General features: G+C 35.9%; 1 protein-coding gene and 1 pseudogene across 1 annotated transcript in view; both read right to left on the reverse strand.

The window, feature by feature from the left end:
- Nucleotides 1-300: 300 nt before the first annotated feature.
- On the reverse strand, nt 301-3,829 carry LOC119506911 (annotated as a pseudogene).
- The window catches only part of LRRC63 (leucine rich repeat containing 63), a 54,409-nt gene continuing 30,342 nt past the window's right edge, over nt 3,209-27,275 (reverse strand). The window contains exons 6-10 of the mRNA XM_037800206.1: nt 26,442-26,540; nt 14,806-14,942; nt 10,872-10,955; nt 7,313-7,552; nt 3,209-4,368 (exon numbers count right to left, since the gene is read on the reverse strand). Coding sequence (XP_037656134.1) covers nt 4,188-4,368; nt 7,313-7,552; nt 10,872-10,955; nt 14,806-14,942; nt 26,442-26,540 — 741 coding nt within the window. The 3' untranslated portion in view covers nt 3,209-4,187. The remainder of the gene's footprint in view (nt 4,369-7,312; nt 7,553-10,871; nt 10,956-14,805; nt 14,943-26,441; nt 26,541-27,275) is intronic.

Consider the following 27,275-nt stretch of genomic DNA (forward strand, 5'->3'; position numbering starts at 1 on the left):
TCTCCTTCAAGTACTTCATTTAGCATTTCTTGTAGTTTACATCTTCTGGTGATGAATTCTATCAGCTTTTGTGTTTTAAAAAAGTGTTGATTTCCACTTCATTTTTTTTTTAAGTTTCAGACTTTTATTGAAATCTCATATTAGGTATCAAACAAAATCTGCTTTCTTCAGATAATAATATTCTCTCAGATGTCTCCAGATAACTGCTAAGTCTAAATTGGTCCTTCAATGTCTTATTTTATTTTTATTGTCTTCATGAAATGTTCATATACACTTAAGATGTTCCCCAAAGAATTTTTATCATGTAAAGGACGGTACATGACAACCTCTTCCACTGCCTCCACTAACAGACTTTCCTCTTGAGCCTCCACTGCCGCTATTTGCACTTGCCCAGGAAGGTCCAAGTCCCCCACGACCTCTGTAAGCACAGTCACGAGGACTAGGGTGATAGCCTGTAGAACTAAGTGGTCGTAATGGCGGAAGAGGACCCCTGTTAAAATTGGTCTGGCCTCCACAACTTTCGTTGTAGGTTCCTCGAGGCGTATTTTGAGCACTCCAACTGGAGCCTCTTGTTCCCTCCCGACGACTGTAGTTTCCTTTTGAAGCAGGTGGTGTGAAAAACCTTTTCTGACTGTGAAAAGCACCACGTCCTGCTCAATTGCCTGAAAACCCACCATGAGAAGAAATCTTCTGTGATACTCTGAGTGGCCGTTTTGGTTGGGGTATTCCGTCTTGAGGAACCACTTCTTTACTTTCAGCGCCAACGAAGTCATCCACATGCATAGATGGTGGTCTACTTGTGTTCTGTTTTCTCTGATGAAAGATATTACGGGGCTGTATACCCTGTCCAAATCCTCCCCTGCCCCTTCCTCTTGGTGGTGGCACAACATGAGCTCGTTTGGCAGGTTCAGTGTATTCAGATTTTCCACTTGAAGTTACAAAGTTCTCATGCTTGTGCTTCCCAAGTTTGAATCCTTTAGTAGTTTTGGTTCATCCTGGAGATGATGGTTTTGAGAAAAACGAGCGCTCTAATTCTGCCTGCAAGTCAAAGTCACTGTAGCATTTTTTTCGGAGAGCTCAATTAAGTCAACCTTTACCAAATCCAGATCTGTATCAATCTCTTCAGCCTAGAATGGAGTGAACCACATAGATTTCAACTGATCATCCATGACATCAGCTAGCACATACGCAGTTCTATTATTTAACAGATTCTGGAGAGATTCTGGAGCTGAAAGTACTGGTTCTACATCCCGGTCACTAAGAGGTAAAGGATCACCTGATGATTCCAGCATCTGTTTAAGTCCAACTACATTGTCCAACAAAGAATACAGATTGTCATCATCTTTTGAATGATCCATTGTGTCAGAGTTTACAATTTGTCTCATAAACTCCGAAAATGAAGCAAGTTCTCCCATGTCCTTACTAATAGTGCTGACCACTTGTTTCAGTAAACTATGCAGAGTACTACTGTTTTTCCTTAAAGAACTTGGAGAGCGGAGGGTGCCGCGGAGTAGCCCTGACGGGGACTTTTTGTCCCTGTTTCAGCTCAGTGGAGAAAGCGTCAGCCATTTTCTTCCACTACATTCTTGAAATATATTTTCATTGGGGATAGACTTCTAAACTGATAGTTTTCTTGTCCTTCAGTACTTTAAAGATATTCCTGTACTATCTTCTGTATTGCACTGTTGCTGTCACTCTTGACTTCGTTTCTCTGTATATAGAGAGTCTTTTAACTCTTCCTTTTTATGTTTACTTTTTGGTGACTTTACATTGCTTATCCTAGATGTTTCATATAAGGAAATCATACAATATTTTCCCTTTTGTGTCTGGTTTATTTCATTTCATTCAACATCATCCGTGTCGTAGCATACATCAGAGCTTCATTCCTTTTAATGGCTGAATAATATTCCATTGTATGTAAGTACCACAGTTTACCCATTCATCTGTTGATGGACACTTGGGTTGCTTCTACCTTTTGGCTATTGTGAATAATTCTACTATGAATGTTGGTGTGCAAATACCTGTTTGAGTCCAAGAGTTTCGATTCTTTTAGATATATACCTAGAAGTGGGATTGCTGGGTCATATGGTAATTCTATGTTTAACTTTCTGAGAGACCACCAAACAGTTTTCCATGGTGGTTGCACCATTTTCCATTCCCACCAATGATGTACTATAGTTTCAATTTCTCCACATCCTCACCAACACTTGTTATTTTCTGGTTTTTAAAATAATAGCTATCCTTGTAGGTGTGAAGTGGTATCTCGTAGTTGTTTTGATTTACATTTCTCTGATGACTAATGATGTTGAACATCTTTTCATGTGCTCATTGGACATTTGTATATCTTCTTTGGAGCAATGTCTATCCAAATCCTTTGTCCATTTTTTAAATTGGATTTTTATTTTTGTTGTTGATTTGTAAGAGTTCTTTATATATTCTGGCTATTAAACCCTTATCAGATACATGATTTGAAGCTATTTTCTCCCATTCTATAGGTTGTTTTTTTACTTTCTTGACAATGTCCTTTGATGTTCAGAAGTTTTTAATTGTGATGAAATCTATTTTATCATTCTTTTCTTTTGTTGCTCCTGCTTTTGGTATCATATGTAAGAAATCACTGCCAGATCCAAGGTCAAAGCTTTTCCCCTGTTTTCTTCTAAGAGTTTTATGGTTTTAGTCTTATGTTTAGGTAGTTAATCCATTTTGACTTAATATTTTTATACAGTGTGAGGTAGGGGCCCAATTCTGTTCTTTAACATATGGATAGGCAGTTTTCTCTGCCTGTTTGTTGAAGAGACTATTCTTTCTCCATTTAATATACTTGGCACCCTTGTCTCAAATCAGTTGGCCACAAAAATGTGGATTCATTCTGGGCTCGCAGTTCTATTCCATTGGTCTATATGTGTTTCTTTATGTAGTACCACACTGTTTCGACTACTTTCCCACTATGATTTTATAAATAATTTTGTTTTTTGCCGGAGAATACAGTGCATAGTTCTCAGGCAACATTTTACCTATTTTCTGTTTAAAACCAAATTGAGTCTCAAGGAGAAGAATGTAAACATCACAATTTATTGAAATCAATAGTCAGAAAAATTATTCTGCCAGTTTATTTTATCCTTGGTTTAAATGGTATTACTAAATGATACACACAAGCCTGACATCTTAAAAATTATTTCATTTCATCAATTTTTTTCCTTTTGGTACCAGTAATATATTCCTATTAATTATAATCCCTTGTGTGCAATAGGCAGATTTTTCCCATATATTCTTCTGTTTTCATCAATTTTTATTAGCAATGACATTTTAAATTTAACTTAACTATGCATAAAAGGTGTTCCCTGTATGAAACAATCCTATGCCATTCTAAATTTGTTATATCACAATGCTTTTTTACCTCTTACCAAACATTAATTCTTAAAGCCTCAAATTCTACTGTATGTGTATGTTGCTTTGCAGTGTAATTTTGTGAGTTTTACTCTACTGTCTTGTCAGGCTATCACTAAAGGCCTTGGAGAATGCTGGTGTTAGCCTACGGAAGTGGGGCTAATGCCCAGGATCTCAGCTTTAGGAGACAAGGGTCAAGGTCACTGTTCAGGATTGTAGCAGTTTCCTATGAGCTTGGGTAATGAACTCAAACAACTAAAAATGGGACTGTAATTAATCTTTTATTCCCTAAAGCACTGCACAATGAAGATGACTGGCACTGGACAGGTTCTCACAGAAATGCACAAACATTGAGAACTTGGATGCACGACTCTGAACCCACAGGAGACATAAACCCCAATGTTCATGTTGAATACTATCTTGTCACTTACAGTGGAGGCATGGGAAGACCAGTTGTAAGCTGTAAAATATGATACTGTTTTGCAAAGGAGATTATAACACTTTTCTTTTTACAGTAAACCTACTCCGAAATAAATTTTCTAGATTTTCGGGTCCCTACAAGATCCAAGGGACCTTACAAACTCCCTCTTGAGCCATCAGTCTGCAACAATTTGCTAACAGTCACAAACTTTCAAAGGTACTAGGATTACAAAGAGGATTCATGTGAGAAGACAATTATGACTTCCATACATAATCAGTATTCTCAAAGAGATGAGTTACTATATACACAAACTATATTGGCTTTTATACTGGGAATGATAAATCATGGTACCATTCTTATGTCAACACAGAACTTGAAGTTATTTTTTACTAGTAGTAGCATTTAAAGCCAAATTGTTTTCTTTTAATTTCCTATAGCAAGTAGAAGAACAGACATGAAACATAACAGGAAGTTGTGTTACTCCAAAAATATCACAAGATTGGATGATGCGAAAACCTCCAGCAAACATGGGACCAAAGCACCATTCACATTTGGAAGCTCTGAAATGGAGGAAATATCATGTCATTATTTGAAAAATGTCTACTAAATGAAAGTCACTATGCTTGATGCTGTGCATGACTCAAAAGTAGTAGAAAATATGTACTTTATCAAACTTACCATCTAGATTAACAGTTAAGATATACAAAAGTGAAAAATGAAATGCTAAGAAAGCTTAACAATCAAGAAGATTTATACATGTAATACAATCCCAGTTTTTGAAAACAAAAAAGTACCTATGCATAGTAAAACAAACAAACAAACAAACTTAGATCCTTAATTGAAAACAGCCAATATCCTTTAACAATGTGATCATGGGAAATTTTTCATTTCTTTATAATGTTTTTCTGTATGTCCCAAATTTTCTGTAGTAAATATATATTATTTTGTAATTAAAAATAAATGTATCATTTTAAAAATAAAGGAACTTCCATAATACAGTATAAGAGTAGTATCATAATATATTTTTAAATGCTTAAAATTGGTTAAGGAAAAAAATAAAGCCAAGAACCCATTACATTGACATTAGCTCATGAAGACAATTCACAGGATATGAAACCTGAATGTCCACAGAACACAGGTGAAGCTTCTCCAATGCACTAGTAATCAGGGAATACAAAATAAAAAAGCAAAGAAAAACTATTTCACAATCTTCAGATTGGCCAAAATGTAGGAGTCTGACAATATAAAGTTTGGTGAGAGTGAGAACCAACAGGGACTCTCAGACTCTGTTGGAAGAGTATAAATTGGGGTAACCACTTTGGAGAGCAATCTGACAATTTCTACTTAAGCTGGAGATGCACATACTCTGTGATCCAGAAAAACTCGTGCACATTTGCATAAGGAGACATGCTTTAATATGCTTTCTGTAGACTTATTGGTCATAGTAAAATATTGGAAACAACCCAAATGCCCACCAGCAAGAGAACGGATAGACTATGGAATATTCACTCAGAGAAAACTATACAGGAGTTAAAATGAATGAACTAGAGTTATATAAATCAATACGGATAACCCATTTTCTATGGATTATATCTTTTGTTATTGATTTGTGGGAAATATATATGTATATATTTTGAGATTTATATATCTTTTAATATCTTCTAGTCTGTGCTTTGTCTTTTAATTTCATTGATGGTATCTCATGTCATATGGAAACATGACTTTTATTGTCAAATTTATAAAACTTTTGCTTTACTGTTTTTATTTATTATGTTTCATTTAAGATACCTTTCCCTACCGTGAGGTCAAACAAATAGACTATAATACTCGCTTCTTACAGCTTTAAAGTTTTGCTTTTCATATTTAAATCTTTACGCCATCTGGAATTGATTTTTATATATGATGGTGACATGTACATAGCATGGATCCAATACTGTATTTTTCCTTTTGGATGACTAGATGTCTCAGCATCATTTATTGAAACTTCTATCCATTTCCTCCTCATCCACAATGCAACTTCTGTCAAATAGCAAGTTTTCACACAGGCATGAGAACATAATAACTGGGCTATATATTCTCTCTCCTTGTACCTAATACCAACATGTATTACTTTCTTTAAATTTGTAAGATGTCTTGATATCTGATAGGTAAGCCCCTTAAGTTAGGCTTCTTTTTCAGGTATTGTCTTGGCTACTTTGGAGCCTCTGCTTTTAGCATGGTTCCTCAGAAAATTCTATGGGGATTTCGACTGGAATTACCTTGAATTTAAAGCTCAGTGTTGGGAGAACTGATATATTTTTGGTATTGAATCATCCTATTCCTGAATAAATGTGTCTCTTCCATTTAACTTAGTCTCCTCTACCTTTTTTGTAAAGTTTTATTTTTTCTCCATAAATATCTAGCAAGTATTTCACTAGATACATTCCTATGTGCATTCGTTTTTTTTCTTGCCATCATAAAAAGTATGTTTTAAAAATTACACTTCTATCTGTTTGAAGTCTGGTTTTAATTATATTTTCTTTTTAACTTCACTTTGTAGATACTCTTATTGTTTTTTTCATACAGATCATGTTTGTTTAACTACATACTTTCCAGTTTCTTTCCATTCCTTCTCATTGGCCCCATGTTTGTTTACCACTCATTAATTAGGTTTTAATTCTTCTAAAAAATAGTTTGCCCTTGGAGATTTTTCTTAACTTTCTCATGTGCACTAAAATCTCATAAGCATTGATATCTCAGTGCATTAAAATTGGATCCTTTATGATGGATCTTTAGTTACCTTTCTCAGTTCCTCCTGTGGTTAATAGCCTATTCAAATTTTCTACCTTTTATTGAGTCAATGTTGGAAATTTATATTTTCCTGGGAAATCATTTTATTTAGGTATGCAACAAATATTTGTTAAATCAACAATCCATGCACTGATGATTAATACTTCAGTAGAAATGGTTTTACACCACCTGAAGGAAGTAAGAGATGACCCTGAGTGGACTATATGTTTAAGTGTGGGGGACAAAAGACGCCTGTCCTGAGATTAGGCTGGGATTCCAAAGCTCCTCATTGATCCCTAAGGGAGAGAAGTTTTATGCATGTCTGCTCTATCCCTGGTCTCCAGGAAGTGAGAGTAGAATAAAGCATTTGGTACATAGATCCCTGGATCTAATTTTTTTTTTTTTTTTTTTTTTTTTTTTGAAAAGCCAACTTCCATGTCCTTAGCAATTCATAGAAAGATTTATGTGACAGCTGTATAGATGGTACCGGCTACACCTCAGCAATCCTTACTGCATATTGGATTGAAGTAAACACTTCAGAATATTAGAAAATGGGACAGAATTTGGGCTACATTGTTATGTTTGAGGCGCCAGAAGGAGCAATTTGGGGAAGTGTGTGTGTGTGTGTGTGTGTGTGTGTGTGTGTGTGTTAATAGTAAAACTGATACCTGGGGCTGTCCTGAAGAACATTTTAAATGCTGCATTTCGGTTAAATGGGCTTCGGAGTTTGCTCACCTTTGTAGTATCTTTTGAACATCCCGTGGGATTGCATGATAGTACATACGTAGATTATTTTTGACAATATAAAAAGAAATAATTTCAACAAGACGCCATGGAGTATTCAAAGAATTCTCTTTCCAAAAATTAGGGTGAGTGAAAGTATTCTCAAGCTGAATTTTTTTCAGGTTAAGCCTCAGAATTCCAGATGGCAAAGCAACTATATCATTCCCATCCAAAATCAGTTTTTCAAGTGACCTGCATATAAAGGAAACTGTATTTTAAAATGTATTCAGGCAATTTATAATGTTGATGTAAAATTCTGCCCCAGTATTTTTGAGAATTTGTATCAAACTCAGTAGAAATAAAATACAAGTATATATTTAAGTATTTCCTTAGAATCAAGAAATTTACTTACAAAGCAACTGAACCAAAATTATTAAGCAAATAAATACATTTGTGTGAATAGTACCATTAAAGAATGTATTTTGGATCTTTGAAACATGTCTTAATCATTATGGAAAAAGAAATAATATCCATTGGCACAGCAAGAGAAATAAATGTTATATTACATAAAGTATAATATAATATAATTACACACAGCAGGAATATGTTTTCACAGAAAAAAACTGAACATCAACACATATATTTTTTTTTCATACAGACCCAATGAAAACAGTGAGATTTATAGTGGCAAAAACGTGTTATGAGCTAGGTTGTGCTTTGGCTTTTCATCACTTGGTTTTTACGTGTCAGTTGCTTCTGGTAACCATTATTCCTTTATTCCAAGAGAACCAACATTACTGATGTTTTCATTGTATACCATTTCTCTGATGGTGTTTTGCAAAGTCACAAATCCCCTTTCTAATTAGTGCTGGAAGAAGACAGGAAAGTAGCTGTTCATCCGGGACATAGAGAAATCAAACCAAAGGCTGGTTCAGCTTGTCCAGTGCATTGGGGATGAGGGGCTGAAAGGTAGACGGCTCTAACTTCTGCTCTGGCCCCATAGCAGTCACACAGCACCCTCCAGGGCATCTAGAATGTCAGTGGTAGACCAGGAGGATGTTTCTGGGATCCCGGGATGTTCAGCACCACAGCTTTCTGAACTCGCACGTCTTCCAGCCTTGGGATTGCTCAGCCTGTTTAGGTCCCCCAGTCAACTGTGGAGCACCCAAACTGGGGTTCCTCTATGTTAAACCAGCTCAGGCAGGGGTAGCCTTGCCCAAGGGGTTCTGGTGACCTTTGCCAGCATTTTCTCAGGATACATGAGAAAAGAAAGCACAAAACAGTGTCCCTGCGGCTAGCAGACTCTGAGGAGAGAGAGAGATCAGAAATTGAGGGGGAAAAAAATTAAGACTCAAATCCAGTACACACACTGGGAGACTTTCTTGAGTAAAGCTAAAAAAATTAAGTGGATGAACTGAAGGAGAAGAGGGTCTTTTGTGGATGATCCTAATTAGAGGTGAAGACAAAGTAGGAGAAATACCTCAAAACAGAGCAAAAAGATTGAGAAAAATCATGAGGAAAAAGGTGCCATGGAAGAGAGATTTAGGAGACCTAGCATATAGTCAGGGTTTCAGAAACATAAAATGAAACAGATGAAGGAGAGGTGGCACTTAAACATATTATAGAAGAAAAATGTTTGAATTAAATAAAAAAATAACTTGAGCTGACTGATGGGCTGATTGAAAAAGTTCAATGCATTCCAGGAAAGAGGGGTTAAAAAAACAAAGATGCACTCTTAAGTATATCCTGCTAAAATTCCTGGAAACCACGGATTATGAGAAAACCAAAATCTTTCCAGTTAAAAATGAGAGCTACAAACAAGGAAAATGAAATCAGGTGCCCCATTGGCAATACTGGAAGCGAGATGAGGCTGCGGTGATGGAGACATCATTTATCTGTTAGGGTTAGAGAATCAATAAGTTACCCTCAGGCCCCACCTCCGGAAAACACTTAAGGAAGGACAGCAAATGAATCAAAAGAGACAGTTCCAGATTCAAGAGGAGATGAGAGGAGAGAAAACAGAAGTAAGAAGTGAATCTTGAAATACACAGAGTTAAATATAAATGGAGAATGATGGGAGATGGGAAATTTAAGTGCTTGGATGTTCTTTAAATAAGACCATAATGCAAAGGAAAATACCAATCAGAATCTGAAACAAAAGTTCTAAACTGCCTCAGCAAAACCTAGAGTTAGAAAATGGACAGATGAGTTTGAGGAAGAGTGGGAAAATAAGAATTTTCTGGGTCTCAACTATTGGCAGAAGGCAGCAGTGAGGAATTCGCCTTTATCTTGCTTCATAAACAATTAAAGAAAAATGTGTTTGATTATGAGTTTCGGGAAAGGAAGATACCATTGATAGATTGGGAAAGTCCAATAGAACTCCAAAGTTAACAAGAAAAGAGGGGAGCAAACAGCATCTTAAACAAAGCACGAGAAACTAGGAAATAGGAAACAGGAAAGTAAAAAAGTAGTAGATGGAAAGTTTAAAATGAAATCTATCAGTCATAACAAAGGTGAACAGACTGAACTCTGCTATTCAAACACAGAGAGTGTGACATGGGAAATGAAGTAATTGGCATAAATTTTAGAAAGGCAGAGATAATATTGTCTCATTTTGTTGAAGATAAGATTATGTTTCTGGAAAAACCAAAGAAAATCTAGTAAAACTCAACCAGAACTAATAAGAGAATTTGGTTACGTGGCTTGATTTTAAATTAATCAAGAAATACATAGCTTCTGTCTATTCTGGCAACAGCTAGAAATAGCTAGAAATGGAAATTAGCAAAAACATTAGGTTTACAGTAGCAACACAGTTATAAAATATTTAAAGTTAAGCAAGAAAGATAAAGGACTTTTATGAAGCAAGTCATAAATTATTTTGAAGAACATAAAACAAGAGATGAACAAATGAAAAAATATACTATGTTTTAGGATGAGAAGATTTCTTATCATTAAAAATACAAATTCTTCAAAATTAATGTGTGTCAACTCAAGGCAATTCCAATTAAAATCTCAACCTATGTTTATACGTGGGTAGGTAAGGGGCTGGCAATTATATTAATTGATCTCAAAGTTCATGATTTAATGAGAATAGTTAAAAGACTATTACTGAAAAATAATCTCCTGGAGAGATGTCAAAAATTACTCTGCTATAATCAAAATAATATGATCCTGACTTAGAATTTTTTTGATTAATGTTAGAAACAGTCAGAGGTATACATTAAAATTACGCTGTGTATTATCAGCATTTTGTGTATATGTATTTCCTTGGAAAGAATGAATAAAACCTATAAGAGCTACACATCACACAGACAAAAATAGACAAAGATAGTTTGTCATTCTATTAAATGGTCATTTGCACTGTCTTTTAAATAATTAATGAAAATGTTATGTCTTAAAAATACTGTACACCAATAATTTGAATTATAATTTTAGTAAATTTTATACTTCACATATTATATTTTACGGCTATTAAATAAATTAAAGGATTCCATTTTCTCCAGCAGATTTGTTACAAATAACAATTAAGAGGAATATGAGACTCTGTGTGCACTTATTACTTCCAAGATACCTGAGTTTCTGGATTTCATTTGGAATAGAAGCAATATCGTTGTAGGAAATATCAAGTTCCTCAAGATAGGCCAAGGAAAACAACCTTAAATAGAAGAGAAAATTAATTGTAAAGACAATTTGTCATCTACTGGGAATTAATAATAAGGCATTAAATATTTGAGTAAATATGTAGAAGTCCAGAGAAACTATATTTCTAAGATCTTGAAATTTACATATACTTTTCATTATGGATGATATAATTCCCATGAAAATTCCTAGAAATTATTAATCTATTCATCAAGCCTGGTTTGAGATGTTTAGTCTAGGTAACGCCCTGGCTAGGAAAAGGCACCTGACAAACTCTTTAACAACATTAAGATGTATTTTTTCTCTGTTGCACTAAGATGTTCCTAGTGAAATATCTTCTGTCTTTCTTTCCATTAAGATAAGTACTTAGAAATAAGAAGCAAAGAACAAAGAGAACATTTTTACTGGGGGAAATGGGAATTGCTTTTTTCTAAAAAAAAAAAAAATAATTGTAGTAATATTTATACAACTCAAAATTGTACATTTTAACCACTTTCAAGTGTTGATTCAGTGATATTAATTACATTTACCATGTTGTACTACCATCACCACCAGACATTACCCAAACTTTTCCATCACCACAAAAAGAAACGCTATACCTTACGCTAATCAATAACTCCCCATTCTGCCTCCACCCTCAGGCCCTGGTAACCTCTAATTTACTTTCTGTTGCTATGTATTTGCAGATTCTAATTATTCCCTTAAGTCCCTCCTCCACAATGCCAACAGCAGGACCTACAATGGAAGTCTGACTCTGCCACTCCTTGTGGAAAATCCCTTTAATGGCTCTTCATTGCATATAACCTAAAAGTAGAAATTCTTTCCCGTGCCTCACAAGGCCCACAGGTGATCTGGTCTTTGCTTACCTCACCAGGTTCACTTCCCATTCCTTGGCCTTGTCCTTTACGCTCCAAAAACACCAAACATGCCACGTTGTATATGCTGTTTCACACCTCTCTGCTTTGCATATATGTTGTCACTGTCACTTGAAGAAATATCCACCCTGTCACCAGCCCAACTATCCCTAGCTCTCTCTCTCTCCCTCCTTTAACCTGGCTAATTCATACTCAGTCACACTCAGATCAACTATCATCTGTTCTAGGGAGCCAGCTCTGATCTCCCAGAATGGGTTATGCCACTCTTTGCAACTCTCAAGTGTTACAGTGTGCATCTCCATTATTTTACTTTACTGCATTGTATTCAATTGTCTGCCTTCCCCTGGGTTGTGATCTCTTTAGAAGCACACAGAAGATGTTTCATTAACACCTGCCTAATTACTTATGAGAAGGAAAGTGTAACATTCAGAGTGAATCAGTGCAATTGGGTGTGATAGTGATAACACCCAAACAACAGAATTCCCATGGAGCCAGAACTATCTCAAATATAGTATGTAATTGGTTCACTGCGTTTCTCTCAGTTTCATCCAGTTGCTCCTCCTGAACTCCTGCCACTCTGTGTTAGCTCTTTGCTCAGCAAGCCAGATGTACCAGTTTGTATATATTATGTCCCCCAGAAAAAGCCATGTTCTTTGATGCAGTCTTGTGGGGGCAGATGTATTGGTATTGATTAGGTTAGAACCTATTGGTTCACTGTTTCCATGGAGATGTGACTCAATCAACTGTGGGTGAGACCTTTTATTGGATTATTTCTAGAGGTGTTGCTCCACCCATTCAGGGTGGGTCTTTATTGGATCACTGAAGTACTTTAAAAAGAGCCACACAGGCCCAGACACAGAGAGCGACTGAGAGTGACATTTTGAAGAGCAGCTGCAGCTAAGAGAGGACGAAACACCCCAAGAGCAACATTTTGGAGAATGCCATTTTGAAATGCCACCTGGGAGCAAACAGATGCCAGCCGTTTGCCTTCCCAGCTAACAGGTTTTCCAGATGTCAGTGGCCTTTCTCCAGTGAAGGTACTCGATTGTTGATGCCTTACCTTGGATACTTTATGGCCTTCAGACTGTAACTTTGTAACCAAATAAACCACCTTTATAAAAGCCAATCCACTTCTGGTGTTTTGCATAATGGCAGCATTAGGAAACAGGAACACCAGACTTCTGACAACAAAGCAAGACTCAAATAGAAAGAATTCAACACTTTCATTCTTCACTGTAAAAATGTTCTAGGTAAGTTTTCACTTAACAAGCTCTGCAAGTGAACGTTTTTACTTATGCCAGAGCTTGCTTTAACTCTTCTCCGAGGTCCACGAAGTTGAATTATCTCATTATGTTTTCCATTCTTGGCTTCAGTATGCTGTCAGTGTTCTCTTGATGTGCAGACAAATACTAAGTTATTTAATCAAAACTTACTGCTAATATTTTTGGAAAATATCCCCCTTAAACTTTTTATTATAATCAATAGTTCATGCTAATTTACCCAGTCTCTAAAGAATGAACAAAATGTTGACCCCTTAGTCCTAATTATGTTTCAGTTTCTTTAGGAATTTTTGTATTTTGTTTAAATGACAGTTTATGGTTAAAAATATCTCATTATGATTATAAGATTATTCAGTATGAATTCATCTTTGGCCTAATATATAGATATTGGTAGGGAGATACAGAAATAATTATAGATTTGTGTGTATACATACATTAGTGTGCATACATATATTACTTAGCTCTGTTGGCGGAGAGGGCTAAAAGCACTGACACCCCAGTAGCAACAGGCACACCCAATGCCAAGATCTTTGTTTTTAAATACCATTTTCCAATAAAAGGAAACAAGGTTCCCTTGGAAAAATGGTTAACTCTAGGACCAGGGCAGGTTAAAGATGATCTATTTTATTGTGGAAAAATACAGATAAGTCAGACAGAAACAAAATGCTAATAATGCAACATTCTTGCTTCTTTAGTGTTTATTCTTTCTTTTTTTATATGTCATGCATATGTGTGTGATGTGTATATGTGTATTTTTATATAGAAAAGGTAATTTTATTACACAAATTGTAAAATAAAGGTATATTTTATTACATAAATTGTAATTTATGTAACATGTATTTTATGTTTATTATGCTGGTCTCTCCCTTCTCTTCTGGGCTTCGTTGCTTTCAGCTTCTTGCTCCAGTGGCTTCCTCTGTTTCTGTGGCTTTCTCTCAGCTTCTGAGTGTTTCTCTGAATTTCATCCTCTCATAAAGGACTCCAGTAAAAGGATTAAGACCCCCCTGGGGCATGCCTCAACTGAAATAACCTAATCAAAAGGTCGTACCCACAATAGGTCTACAGCCATAGGAATGGATCAGCTTTAAAAACATGATCTTCTGGGGTCCATAAAGCTTCAAACCATCACAAGGTATATTGGTTTTCATTTGGTTAACATTTTGGTTTAACACTTTCAATAGGAGTTAAATAAATACCAATCCATTCTTCGGAAGAAATCCCAAATAACAATATGCATATTCGAGTTGAAAAAATCTTAGATACTATACAGGCCAATCCCCTTTGTTTATTGATTAGGAGATTGAGGCCATGAATGGTTCACTGAATTTCCCCAGATCAAATTGATAATTACCAGTAACTTTGAAGTTAAAAGTCTAGATTTCCTAATTCCAAGTTCAGTGCTCTTTCCAAACACCAAAAGGCTGTCAAGGGGTAAATGCATATTTCTCGCCTGAACTGCTTTATGTAATTTGTGCCCATTTAATCCTAAAATAATGGATCTCCAGATGTATATTCACTAACCCTATATTAATTGTCATCTATGTAGGTGGTAGGATTATTTTTAACACCACAATAAGAAGCAAATTATCTAACTAAAACAGAATTAATAAATGCCTAAAAAGCTGCTAGCTGCTTTAAAAGGGGTAATTGATTATATCCCAAACTAGAAACTTCATTTTCCATGTTTGTAATCCTGGACTATCAACCTTACCCAGGTGGAAGAGAAGTAATCAAATTAAATGCAATGCTGAAAACTCTAAGGTATTTAAGTTGTTGAATTTCAGAAGGGATTTCTTTGATGGGATTATTTCTCAGTATCAGTATTTGTAAATTTTTAAGACAAAATACCTGGGGAGCAGAAAAGAGGAACCAACATGAGTAGAATAATTAAGCATGCAAATCCTTGTTCTCTTTTATAAACTCTTTCAACTAATGTAGTAGAATCAATATAGTAAATTTAACTGGATATGTTATATGTCTCAATAAATACTTTTGGTAAGCTTTCAAAATAAGTGACTATTATTCACGTATATGATACAGTGAAATAGTACAACTACTGCATTCACCTGCCCTTGACTTGAGTCCTTAGTCCTTTTCTAAATGGGAAAGTCACCCTATTTGACCAAAATAATGATTTATTAGGAGGCAATTATGCAATGATGAGGGAGGATCGAGATATCTGAAGAACCAAGTAGATAAGTGGAATTAACCATAACAATCAGTGGGTGTCAGATATAGTCAGATTGGTCTCACTCTGATATCATAATAATTTCATTCATTCTGATTTTTCAAATCAAATTAAAAATAGAATGTACCATTTAAATCTATAATCTTTGCTTGATTAATAGATTTCTTGCTCTCTGGTAAATCTTTTTTTTTTTCTTTAATTTTAATTCAATTTTACTGAGATATATTCACAAACCATACAATCATCCACAGTGTACAAGCAATTGTTCACAGTACCATTATATAGCTGTACATTCATTACCACAGTTTCTGACCATTTTCATAACCACACACACACAAAACAATAAGAATAAAAATTAAAGTGAAAAAGAACACCTAAAACATCCCATACCCCCATCCATCCCTATTATTTACTCTTTGTCCTCATTTTTCTACTCATCTGTTCTCTGGTAAATTTAATATGATTTTACATTAGCTCTCTTTAACATTAACTTAAATATTTTTAATCATCATAAAGATCCAAAATTGCTCAGCTAGAGCATGGTCATTCTTGCAGTCAGAAATCATGACTTCTTCAAATTTGTTTTTATTTTTCAAAGTTGTTTTAGATATTCTGGTTCCCTCACATTTCCATATAAAATATAGGAACAGCTTGAAATTTGTGCTAAAAAAGCAGTTGAAATCTTTACAGGGATTGCATTGAATCTGTAGAATAATTTATGAGTATTGCCATCTTAAAAATAATGTTTTCTCATCCACGAACATTGGGATGTCTGTCCATTTATTTGCATCTTCTTTCATTCCTTTCAACATTCTTCTGTAGTGTTCAGAGTACAAGTTTTGACTTTTGTCAAACTTACTCCTAAATATCATGCTTTTTTGATGCTCTTGTAAATGGAATTGTTGTGTTGATTTTATTATTGGGATTGTTCATTGCTAGTGTATGAAAATACAATTGATTTTTACATATTGATCTTGTATCCTGCAACCTTGATGAACTTATTTTTTAGTGGATTCCTTAGGATTTTCTATTTACAAGACTATGTCACCTGAAAATGGACATTTGTTTTAATCCTTCCTTTTTTTTTTAATTTAATAAATTTTATTTTGAAATAAATTCAGTCTTACAGGAACAGTTGCAGAAACAGTACAAACCCCATACATAGAACTCCATCATACCCTGACCCCACTCCCCCGATACCCCGATCCACCACCTTTAACATCCTGTTACACCACCGTTTCTTTCTTTCCCTCCCTCTCTCCCTGTCTATCATCCATCATCTATTGCTCTGTCCTCTGAACATATGAGAGCAAGCTGCACATATCTTTGAACAAACAATATAATTCACATATACACTTCCCATGGACAAGAACATTCTTTTATGCAATCTCATTAAGCGCAGCTAAGAAGTTCAAGAAATTTAACATTGATATAAAGCTTACATTCTGTATTTCCTTTTTTTTTTTCTTGTGTCCCATCTGTGTCCCTTTGAGCCTCCTCTCCTCCATCCTCAGATCCCATCCAGGATCATCCTTGGCCTTTAATTGTCATCTATTTAGACTGTCTTTTTTTTTTTTTTTTTAAATTGTGGAAACATATATATAGCCTAAATCTTCCCATTCCACCCCCTCCCTAGCATTCCATTAGTGGGATTAATCACATTTAAAACGTTGCAGTGCTGTCACCTTCCCCCCATACATTTCTAGAAGTTTCCCTTTGCCCCAAACAGAAACCCTACTCTCATTTCTTAACTCCCCATTGCCCCTTCCCGCACTTCTTGGAACCCCTACTCTACTTTTCATCTCTATGGTCATATTCTCTGATACTTTCTTTGTCTTTACCATGGGGTTTAAATTTAACATCTTAAATCTATAACAATCTTGTTTTTCTTTGATACCAACTTAACTTCAGTATGACACATAAACTATGTTCCTATGCTCCATCATTCCCCCACCTTTGTGTAGTTCTTGTAAAAAATTACATATTTTACATTGAGTCCAAAACCACTGATTTATCATTACAGTTTATGTATTTTAGATCCTGTAGGAAGTAAATAGTGGAGTTATAAATCAAAAATACAGTAGTATTGGTATTTATGTTTACCATGTGATCTTTACTGGAAATCTTTATTTCTTCATGTAGTTTCAGTCAGTTGTTTAGTGTCCCTTTCAGCCTGCTCAACTCCCTTTAGCATTTCTTATAGGACTGATTACTGGTGATGAAGTCCCTCAGCTTTTGATTATCTGGGAATGTTTTCATCTCTCCCTCATTGTTATCCTCCAGGTGTTTGTGAATTCTCCAAGTCTCTGATGGTTGTTGACTTCTATTTGTATTCCATCGTGGTTAGCGAATGTGCTTTGAACAAATTCATTTTTTTTTTGTTTTTTATTGAGGCTTGTTTTTATGTCCCAGCATATGGTCCATTCTGGAGAAAGATCCGTGATCACTAGAGAAGAATGGGTGTCCCAGTGACCTGGGATGTAATATTCTATATATGTCTGTTAAAATTCTCCATCTCTCTCTCTCCTTTCTTGTTTCTCTGTCAGTAGGGCTCCCTTTAGTATCTGAAGTAGGGCAGGTCTTCTTATTAGCAAAATCTCTCAGCATTTGTTTGTCTGTGAAAAATTTCAGCTCTCCCTCAAATCTGAAGGAGAGTTTTGCTGGATAAAGTATTCTTGGTTGGAAATTTTTCTCTCTCAGAATTTTAAATATGTCATGCCACTGCCTTCTTGCCTCCACGGTGGCCGCTGAGTCACTACTTAGTCTTATGTTGTTTCCTTTGTATGTGGTAAATTGCTTTTCTGTTCAGTATTTGACAGTCTGATCAGGATATATCTTGGAGTAGGTTTATTTGGATTTATTCTATTTGGAGTTCGCTGGGCATTTATGCTTTGTGTATTTATATTGTGTAGAAGGTTTGGGAAGTTTTCCCCAACCATTTCTTTGCATACTTTTTCTAGACCTTTACCCTTCTCTTCTCCTTCTGGGACACCAATGAGTCTTAAATTCGGACATTTTATTTTATCTGTTATATCCCTGAGATCCATTTCAATTTTTTCAATTTTTTTCCTCATTCTTTCTTTTGTTCTTTCATTTTCTGTTCTGTGGTCCTCAAGGAGGTGGAGTTGTTGTTCTACTTCCTCTAATCTTGTATTATGAGTATCCAGAGTCTTTTTAATTTGGCCTACAGTTTCTTTAATTTCCATAAGATCTTCTGTTTTTTTTATTTACTCTTGCAATATCTTCTTTATGGTCTTCTAGGGTCTTCTTTATGTCTTTTATATCCTGTGCCATGCTCTTCTTCATGTCCCTTATATCCTGTGCCATGCTCTCGTTGGCTGTCTGTAGTTCTTTGCTTAATTGCGCCAAGTACTGTGTGTCTTCTGATCTTTTGATTTGGGTATTTAGGTTTGGGTTCTCCATATCATCTGGTTTTATCATAAGCTTTAAGATTTTCTGTTGTTTTTGGCCTCTTGGCATTTGCTTTACTTGATCTTTAATTTGTCAGAATTGCAGCTTGGTTGTGTACAGTCTCTCCAACCAACCAGCAGATGGCGTCCGTGAGTCACCGGTTCCCCTCAAGTCAGCTGTTTCCAACCCTGTCTTCGTGGTGTGTGGGGATCTGACCTCCATGGGGTCCACTTGGTGCACTTAATTTGGGTGTGCTGTCAGTGCTGTCCACCCCGTATGAGGGGTGTGTGTCTGAGTGGTTAGGGAGGAAGGGCAGCTTTAATAATCAAACCTCTCAAGTGCTCCTGGAGATTTAAGGCTGTTCTCTGCCGCTGACCCAAAAGTCCTTGGTATTGGCGTAGGTTCCCTGGGATTTCCAAGTGGTTCCCCCTTCCCTGCTGTGCTCTTCCCGGACCTCTGCTGAGAGAGGGAGGGCCTTGCCACGTCACAAGTGTGCACTGGCCTCCAGGGAAGCCCTGGGATGCCGGGCCATGCAGGGGCGTTCCCAGCCTTTTTCAAAGACGGTTGAATGGGACATGTTAACTTCCCCCTTCCACACAGCTCTGCCCTCCCAGCTCCAGGACAATCAGCCATGGGTGTATTCAAGGCCCCTGTCCACGGCTGATATTGTGGCATGTGAGCGGTGAGATTTTATGCTGTGATCTTGGGCATTCCTCCCAATTCAGGTGGTGTATGATGAGTGGACGGTCTCGTTTGCCCCCCTGCAGTTATTCTGAATCATTCACTAGTTGTTTCTGTTTTTTTTCAGTTGTTCCAGGGGGACTACTTAGCTTCCACTCCTCTCTATGCCGCCGTCTTCCCTCCAGCTTCAGGCTTTTGAAGGCAAAATTCACCGTCCGGGAAGGCCGGCTCCCTCTGACCTGGCACAAGGCGGCTCCCAGCCAAGGAGGAGGGCGCTCCCCGGGCCTCAGGCACAGGCTGCCCGGGTGGCCGCGGCTCCTGCCCCAGTGAGCCCCTTCTTCTGGGCAGCCAGCCTCGGCTCCGTCCAGAGAGCCATTTCTGGTCTGCTCAGTGGGGCTTAGGCCCGGGACGGCGGAAACGCACACCCCATTGCCAGAACTGCTATCCAGAGGGGCTCAATCCTTCTTTTTTAATCTGGATAACTTTATTTCTTCTTCTTGGCTGATTTCCTTGACTAGAGTCTTCTGAACAATGTTGAATAAAAGTGCCAGACTGGACAGATGCATCTTGTTTCTGAAATTAGGAAGAAAACTTTTGCCACTAAGTATGACGTTAGCTGTGGATTTTTCTATTGATGCCCTTTACCATGTTGAGGAAGCCCCCTTCTGTTCCTAGGTGCTGAGTGTTTCCGTCATGAAAAGGTGTTGGGTTTTGTCAAATGTGTTTTCTGTGTCTATCAAGATGATCAAGTAGTTTTTTTCCCCTTTATTATATGGATATGGTATATTACATTGGGTTTCTCATGTTGAACCATAAGAAGTTTCACTTCTTCCTTTCCAATTTAGATGCCTTTTATTTCTTTCTCTTGCCTTATTGCTCTGGCTAGAATTTCCAGTACAGTGTTGAATAGCAGTGGTGACAGTGGGCATCCTTTTCTTCTTCCTGATTATAGACGGAAAGCTGTCAGTCTTTTACCATTGAGTATGATGTTAGCTGTGGGTTTTTCATATTGAGGAAATTGTGGAGGAAGTTTCCCTCTAGTTTTCTAAGTTGTTGTTCTTGTCATTGTTGTTTTTAAATCAAGAAGCGGTACTGGATTTTGTTAAATGCCTTTTTAGCATCAATTGAGATGATCATGTGGTGTTTTCCTTCATTCTATTAAAGTGATTGTTTTACATTAATTGATTTTCTTATGTTGAACCACCCTTGCATACCTGTTCTAAATCCCACCTGATCATGGTGTACAATTCTTTTAATGTGCTGCTAGATTTGGTTTGATAGTATTTTGTTGAGGATTTTTACATCTATATTCGTAAGGGATATTGGCATGTAATTTTCTTTTCTTGTAGGTGTCTTTATCTGGATTTGGCAAGAGGGTGATGCTGGCCTCACCGAATAAGTTAGGGAGTGCTCCCACCTCTTCAATTTTTTCAGACAAGTTTGAGCAGAAAATGTGTTCATTTTTCTTGGAATGTTTAGTTAAAGTCCACTGTGAAGCCATCACTCTCTATTAGTTTTTGGTTTCTTGAGATCTCTTTCTTTTTGAGTCAGCATAGGTAGTTTGTGTTGTTCTAGGACCTTGTCCATTTCATCCAGGTTATTAAATTTTTTGGCATACAGTTGTTCATAGTATCCTCTTATAGTCCTCTTTATTTCTGTGGGGGCAGTAATAATGTCCCCCCTTTCATTTCTGACTTTAGTTATTTGTGTCCCCCCTTTTTTTTCTTTGTCAGTCTAGCTATAGGTTTGTCAATTTTATTGATATTTTTCAAAGGACCAACTTCTGGTTTTGTTGATTTTACTTTTTTTATTCTCTATTTCATTTATCTCCACTCTAATCTTTGTTATTTCCTTTCTTCTGTTCAATTTAGGTTTAGCTTGTTCTTTTTTCTAGATCCTGCAGTTTTGAGGTTAGGTCTCTCATTTGAGATCTAGTTCTCTTTTTTTTAAGGTAAACATTTAGAACTATAAATTTCCCTTTCAGCACTGCCTTTGCTGCATCCCACCCCATAAGTTTTGTATGTTGTGTTTTCATTTTCATTTGCTTCAAGGTATTTCCTAATTTCACTTGTGATTTCTTCTTTGACTCATTGGTTGTTTAAGAATACATTATTTAACTTACACATATTTGTGAATTTTCCATTTCTTCCATTACTATTGATTTCTAGCTTCATTCCATTTTGGAAGATACATAGTATGATTTCAGTATTTTTGTATTTATTGAAACTTGTTTCCTGACTTAACATATGGTCTATCCTGGAGAGTGATTCATGTGCAGTAGAGAAAAATGTGTGATCTGGTTTTGTTGGTAAAGTGTTCTATGTATGTCTGTTAGGTCTAGTTGGTTTAGAGTATTGGTCAAATGTTGTATTTCCTTATTGATCTTCTGTTTAGATGTTCTATCCATTACTGAAATTGGTGTATTAATGTAAAACTATCTGTTTCTACCTTCAAATCTGTATTTGTTTCATATGTTTTGAGACTGTACTGCTATGTGCATATATTTTTATAATTGTTATATCTTCTTGTTGCATTGGCCCCTTTATCCTTATATAATGACCATCTTTGTCACGCGTAACAGTTCTTGACTTAAAGTCTATTTTGTCTGATATTCATCTAGTTACCCCAGGTAAATGTGAACTGCAGGGTCCCGTCTGTCTTATCTGAGTCTGTGTGGAGCCATGGAGCCTGCTTCTTTTCCTGGGCTTGTCCTTGCTAATGGCCTTAGGAATGTCCCTATTTATAGTTACATGAGTTCAAAAGAATGTTCCCTTGACTCCTTTTGAAATAGACTTTCAGCCCCTCCTGGGTGCTCTCTTGTGTGACCTGATGCATGTTGTCCTTTGCCCCAGGCCACTTCAACTTAATTATTTCTCAACACTGCTCTAATGTCTGCAATGTGCTTCTCTGCCTTCGAGATAAATTCTAGGAGGGTGAACCCAAGACACATTTCCTTGTTCAGTTTTTCAGCCTTCCCCCTGATAGAAGGCACTGACACACAAGCACCCCAACATGTGCATAGGGATTAATCTGCTTCCTCTGGAACAGGGTCAAGGACCCACAGTGGGAGCAAAAGCTGGCTCCACCCTGTGTTGAGGGTGGGGAGAGGTTGGGAAGGGCCAGCAAGGGTGCCAGGAGGCTTTTCTATGGCTTTTGAAGGGCTTTTCCTGATTCAGCACTTGCCTAGCTGATACAGCCCTGTAACTCTTTTCCATAATTTTGAGGAAGGTTGCTTTCTTTAGGATTCCTCTGCTGATTTTGCCTGAGGAGGGCTGGAACAGTGGCTACCCCCAGAGCCAGTCCCCAGTGATCTGATGTAGATGATCAAAAGCAGGGATTTCACTGGTCAGACCACAACAGTACCAGAGTTTAGAGGACTAGGTATTATATTCCACCCTGGTGCCAGCAAGGTGTACCAGGAGCCTGAAGTGCAGTCCTCACTGCTGCCTGCCATGGGGCTGGGGTAGGGGGCATGGCAGCTACCACAGGGAGGGCGAAATTCATTGGTATTTCTACAATTTACCAGCCTCTTCTTCCCACTCTTCCTTTGATGCTACACAGTTTTCCACTAGACTCTGGAGTTACAAAATAGTTGACTCCGTTTCTGCCAGTTCAATAGTTGTTTTGGTGGACGTACTGTTTTTTTAGAGCTTTCTACTCTGCCATTTTCCCACAGTCCTCTTTTGTCTTTTTTAATATAGGCATTTACAGCTATAAATTTCCCTCCGAGAACTGCCCTAGCTGCATCTCATACATTTTGGTATGTTATATTTATAATTTCATTCATCTCAAAGTATTTTCTAATTTTCCTTTTGATTTCTTCTTTGGCCTATTGGGTATTTAGAGGCGCATTAATTTCCATATATCTGTGAATTTCTAAATTTCTTTCAGTTAATTGATTTCTAATTTCATTCCATTGTAGTAAAAAAATGTACTTCATATGATTTCAATTCTTTTAAATTTCTTAAGACTTGTTTTGTGTCTAACATATTGTTTATCCTGAAAAATGCTCCATGTGCACTTGAAAAATAATGTGTTCTCTGCTGTTATTGGCTGGAGTATTCTAAAGATGTCTATTAGAACTATATGACTTACAGTGTTGGTCAAGTCTTCTATTTCCCTGTTGATTTCCTGTCTTGTTTGTCTGTGTATTAGGGAAAGAAGGGGTACTGAAGCATCCAGATATTATTGTTGAATTGTCTATTTCTCCCTTTAATTCTGATTTTACTTCATGTACTTTGTGACTTGTTGTTATGTACATATATGTTTATTATTGTTACAGCTTCTTGATGAATGACTCTTTCATCATAAAATGTCCTTCTTTTTCTATAGTAACTTTTTTTTATTTTAAAATCTATTTTATTCAATATTAGTATAGCCACTCCATTGCTCTTTCATGATACATCTTTTCCCACTCTTTTACTTTCAACTTCTTTCTTATCTTTCAATCTTCAGGGTGTCTCTTGTAGATAGCATATTGTTGTAGCTTGTTTCTTTTCCATTCTGACAATCTGGGTCTTTGGATTGGATTATTATTATTAATATGGTTGGATTTATATTTGCTCTTTTTTTTTTGTTTTTTATATGTCTCATGTCCTTTTGTTCCTTCTTTTACTAACTTCTTGTGCACCAAGTGAATATTTTCTAGTGTAGCATTATTGATTTTTTTCACTAAATTTTAAAAGTTAATTTCTTAGTTGATGCTTTATGAGTCATCTTATACATTTTAAGTTATCAGAATCTATTTCAGATTTCTAGTAACTTAAGCCCAATGAGATGTAGAAATGCTATTCCTATATAGCTCTATTCCCTCTTCTCCTTTACTGCACTATCATTATTATACATATTACAACCATAAATGTTATAAACTGCACAATATATTGTTAGAATTATCACCATATATTATTTTATGTCTTTTAAAGAAGCTTAGAGGAATAAGGAAAGCAAACATATATTTAGAGGGTTTGTTTTATTAACTTTCTTACTTACCATTTCTGGTTCTTTTCATTTCTTTCTGTGAATTTGAGTTACTATCTGGTAGCATTTTCTTTGTTCCCATCCACTTCTTTGGTGCTGTTACTGTCAAATTTACTACACTTTTATATGTTTAGGGCCAACAATACAATTATGTTCATATTATTTTATACAATTGCTTTTTAAAGTAGTTAAGAGAAGAAAGGAGGAGAAAAATGCAATTAGGCTGTCTTTGAAAATTACCAGCATAGTTACTTTTACTAGCACTCTTGTTTTTTAAGTGGATTTGAATTACTGTCTGTGGTCACTTGCTTTTAGCCTGAGGAACTTTGTTTAGCATTTCCTGTAAGGTGGATCTGCTACAGTAAATTCTCAGTTTTTGTTTATCTGTGAATGTCTTACTTTCATTTTTGAAATACAGTTTTAAGATTCTTGGTTAGTTTTTTTTTTTTTTCTTTTAGCACTTTGAAATGTTCTCCCACTGCTTTCTGGCCTCCATTGTTTCCATTGTCCTTGATGAGTCATTTTTCTTTTGTTGCTTTCAAGACTTTCTCTTTGTGTTTCAGCATTTTTACTATGATATGGCTGCGTGTGGATCTCTAACTGCTTCTTCATTCTGCTTCTTGGATATGTAGATTAATGTTTTACATCATATTTGGAGTTTTCAGTCATTGTTTCCATGAATATTTTTTCTGCTTTCTCTCTTTCTCCTCTTCCCGATACTCATTGCACATATTTGGTGCACTTAACACACTGCTATGAGGCTTTGCTCATTTTTCTTTATTCTTTTTCCTCTCTATCCTTGTGACTGCATCATCTCTATTGCTATATCTCTTAGTTCATGTATTCTTTCTTCTGCCAGCTCACGTCTATTGTTGGGCCTCTCTAATGAAATTTTCATTTCAGTAATTGGACTTTAGAACACCAGAATTTGGTTCTTTTAAAAAATTTCTATCTCTTTATCAGCCCACCCCAAGTCCAGGCCTTCTAAGCGTGGATATTACTATTCTCTTTTGGAATATTTTATATACAACTATACAACATATATCTGCATTTTCAAAGGCAAGTTCTACCAATTTCCATCACTCTTTAAAAATGAGCAATTTATACTCTAATAAAAAAATTCTGTATTAAAAGATATCTGAATATCTTACATACTTTTTAAAGTGGATGGACTATTCTTTGACAGATACACAAGCCTTGTCTCTTTCCATTTGGAAGAAAGGAGAGATTAACATGGTATGCACAACTATGTGAAGATACTGTGAGCCACCGACTCTGTACTTCGGATGGTTTGTAAGGTTGTGTGCATATAACTCAATAAAATTACATTTAAAAATTAACATGAAGAATTAAGATCCCTATATTCCTTGGGAATTCTTGTCAGTTTGTCCTAATCAAGTTAATAAAACTGTTATGTGTTGGAAAAGAAAAAGCAAGTCTTCTTAGTGAAAATAAAAATGCAATATTATAGAGACAGAATGGTGAATATGTTTTCAATACTATATGCTTGAAATAGGAGACAAGTCAATTGCTAAATATCAGTTCACCAAAATCCAATACTCTAAAAGACAATTCACAAAACAACCAATCACACAGAGACTGATAAAGCAATGACTAAAACCTTTGAAAACACAATCATCTGTAAATATTCTTAGTGGCTCATTATAACTGACTATTGATACATTTTATTAAGCAGAATATTTTATTTCAGACTACAGTGATTTAAATATGTTATATTACTTGGTCACTAATATTGTTTTTAAAGTTTATGATTTGCATATGGATAAGGTTTATTTTAGGCTTTATCTAGTGTTAGAAGACTAAATGAATTTTTTAATATATATTGTCCAATTATGAGAACACATTTGAAAGCCTGACTGCAAGACAGTCTTTGAGAATCATGTCATGGAACTTTCTAAGAAAGATGTACTATACTTTTAACACTTCTGAAAATAAGCCTTTCTGGATGCCATCCAAAATGTATTTACTTTGTAGTAAATCCAGGACATCATAAGATATTTACTTTTTGTTATAATTATTATTCACAATTAGAAATTCTAGCAATATATACAATAATAAAATGGACTCACTTCTGTGGGAAAGTAACGTATATCATTAAATGACAAATTAAGATACATCAATTGGTAAGCCAAAGGTGTTAAGTCTGGGCAATTCAGGAGGAAAAAGCCCTAAAAGAAATTGACAAGGAGTAAGGTATTAATTACTAATAATGCACAAAATATTTTATACAACAGTAAAAAAGAAACCACATAATCTGAATGAAAATGCTTGGCACAATACAGTAACAAGTCTGTGCTCATTCTTGATTCTTTTGGCCTGAATCAATAGTTGATATTGATTATTAATATATATGGTCAATATATGAAGGATAAAAACAAAATAGACACATTGCTAAGTATTTACGTATGTATTATTTATGTATGTATTATGTATTATAATGTTTATGGCAGACATTATTTCAATTAATAACGAGCAAACATCTATTGAATGCCCACTGTAATATTCAGTAATTTAATCTTTTATATTTAATTACCTCTTTTAGGCTTTATATTTTTCATGTCTCTGCCTAGATTTCTTTTATTATCTATCTATTAATCTAACATCTATCTATAACTTCTTGCTCAAATTTGCCAGTTTCAGATTGAGGAAAACTCATGTCTGGTGGCCTCCAGTATCACTAATGTTCCAGTAAAGTAAGAAGTTTTGTTTTTAAGGATCCTGGACTCAGTAGATCAGCTAAATGAGCCAAGGAACTCCCATGCTAGAGGATCAGCCCTCAGCCTCAGCATGGAGTAAAGGGGCCCATGGTTGCCAATGCATTATGTGAGGCCTGGACTTTGTAAAACTAAAAACCTCAGAATTAACAGGACTGGGTTCAACACTGACCTGTTATTAAGGTATTA

The sequence above is a fragment of the Choloepus didactylus genome, chromosome 12 (assembly GCF_015220235.1).
Source record: "Choloepus didactylus isolate mChoDid1 chromosome 12, mChoDid1.pri, whole genome shotgun sequence".
Taxonomy (NCBI): Eukaryota; Metazoa; Chordata; class Mammalia; order Pilosa; family Megalonychidae; genus Choloepus; species Choloepus didactylus.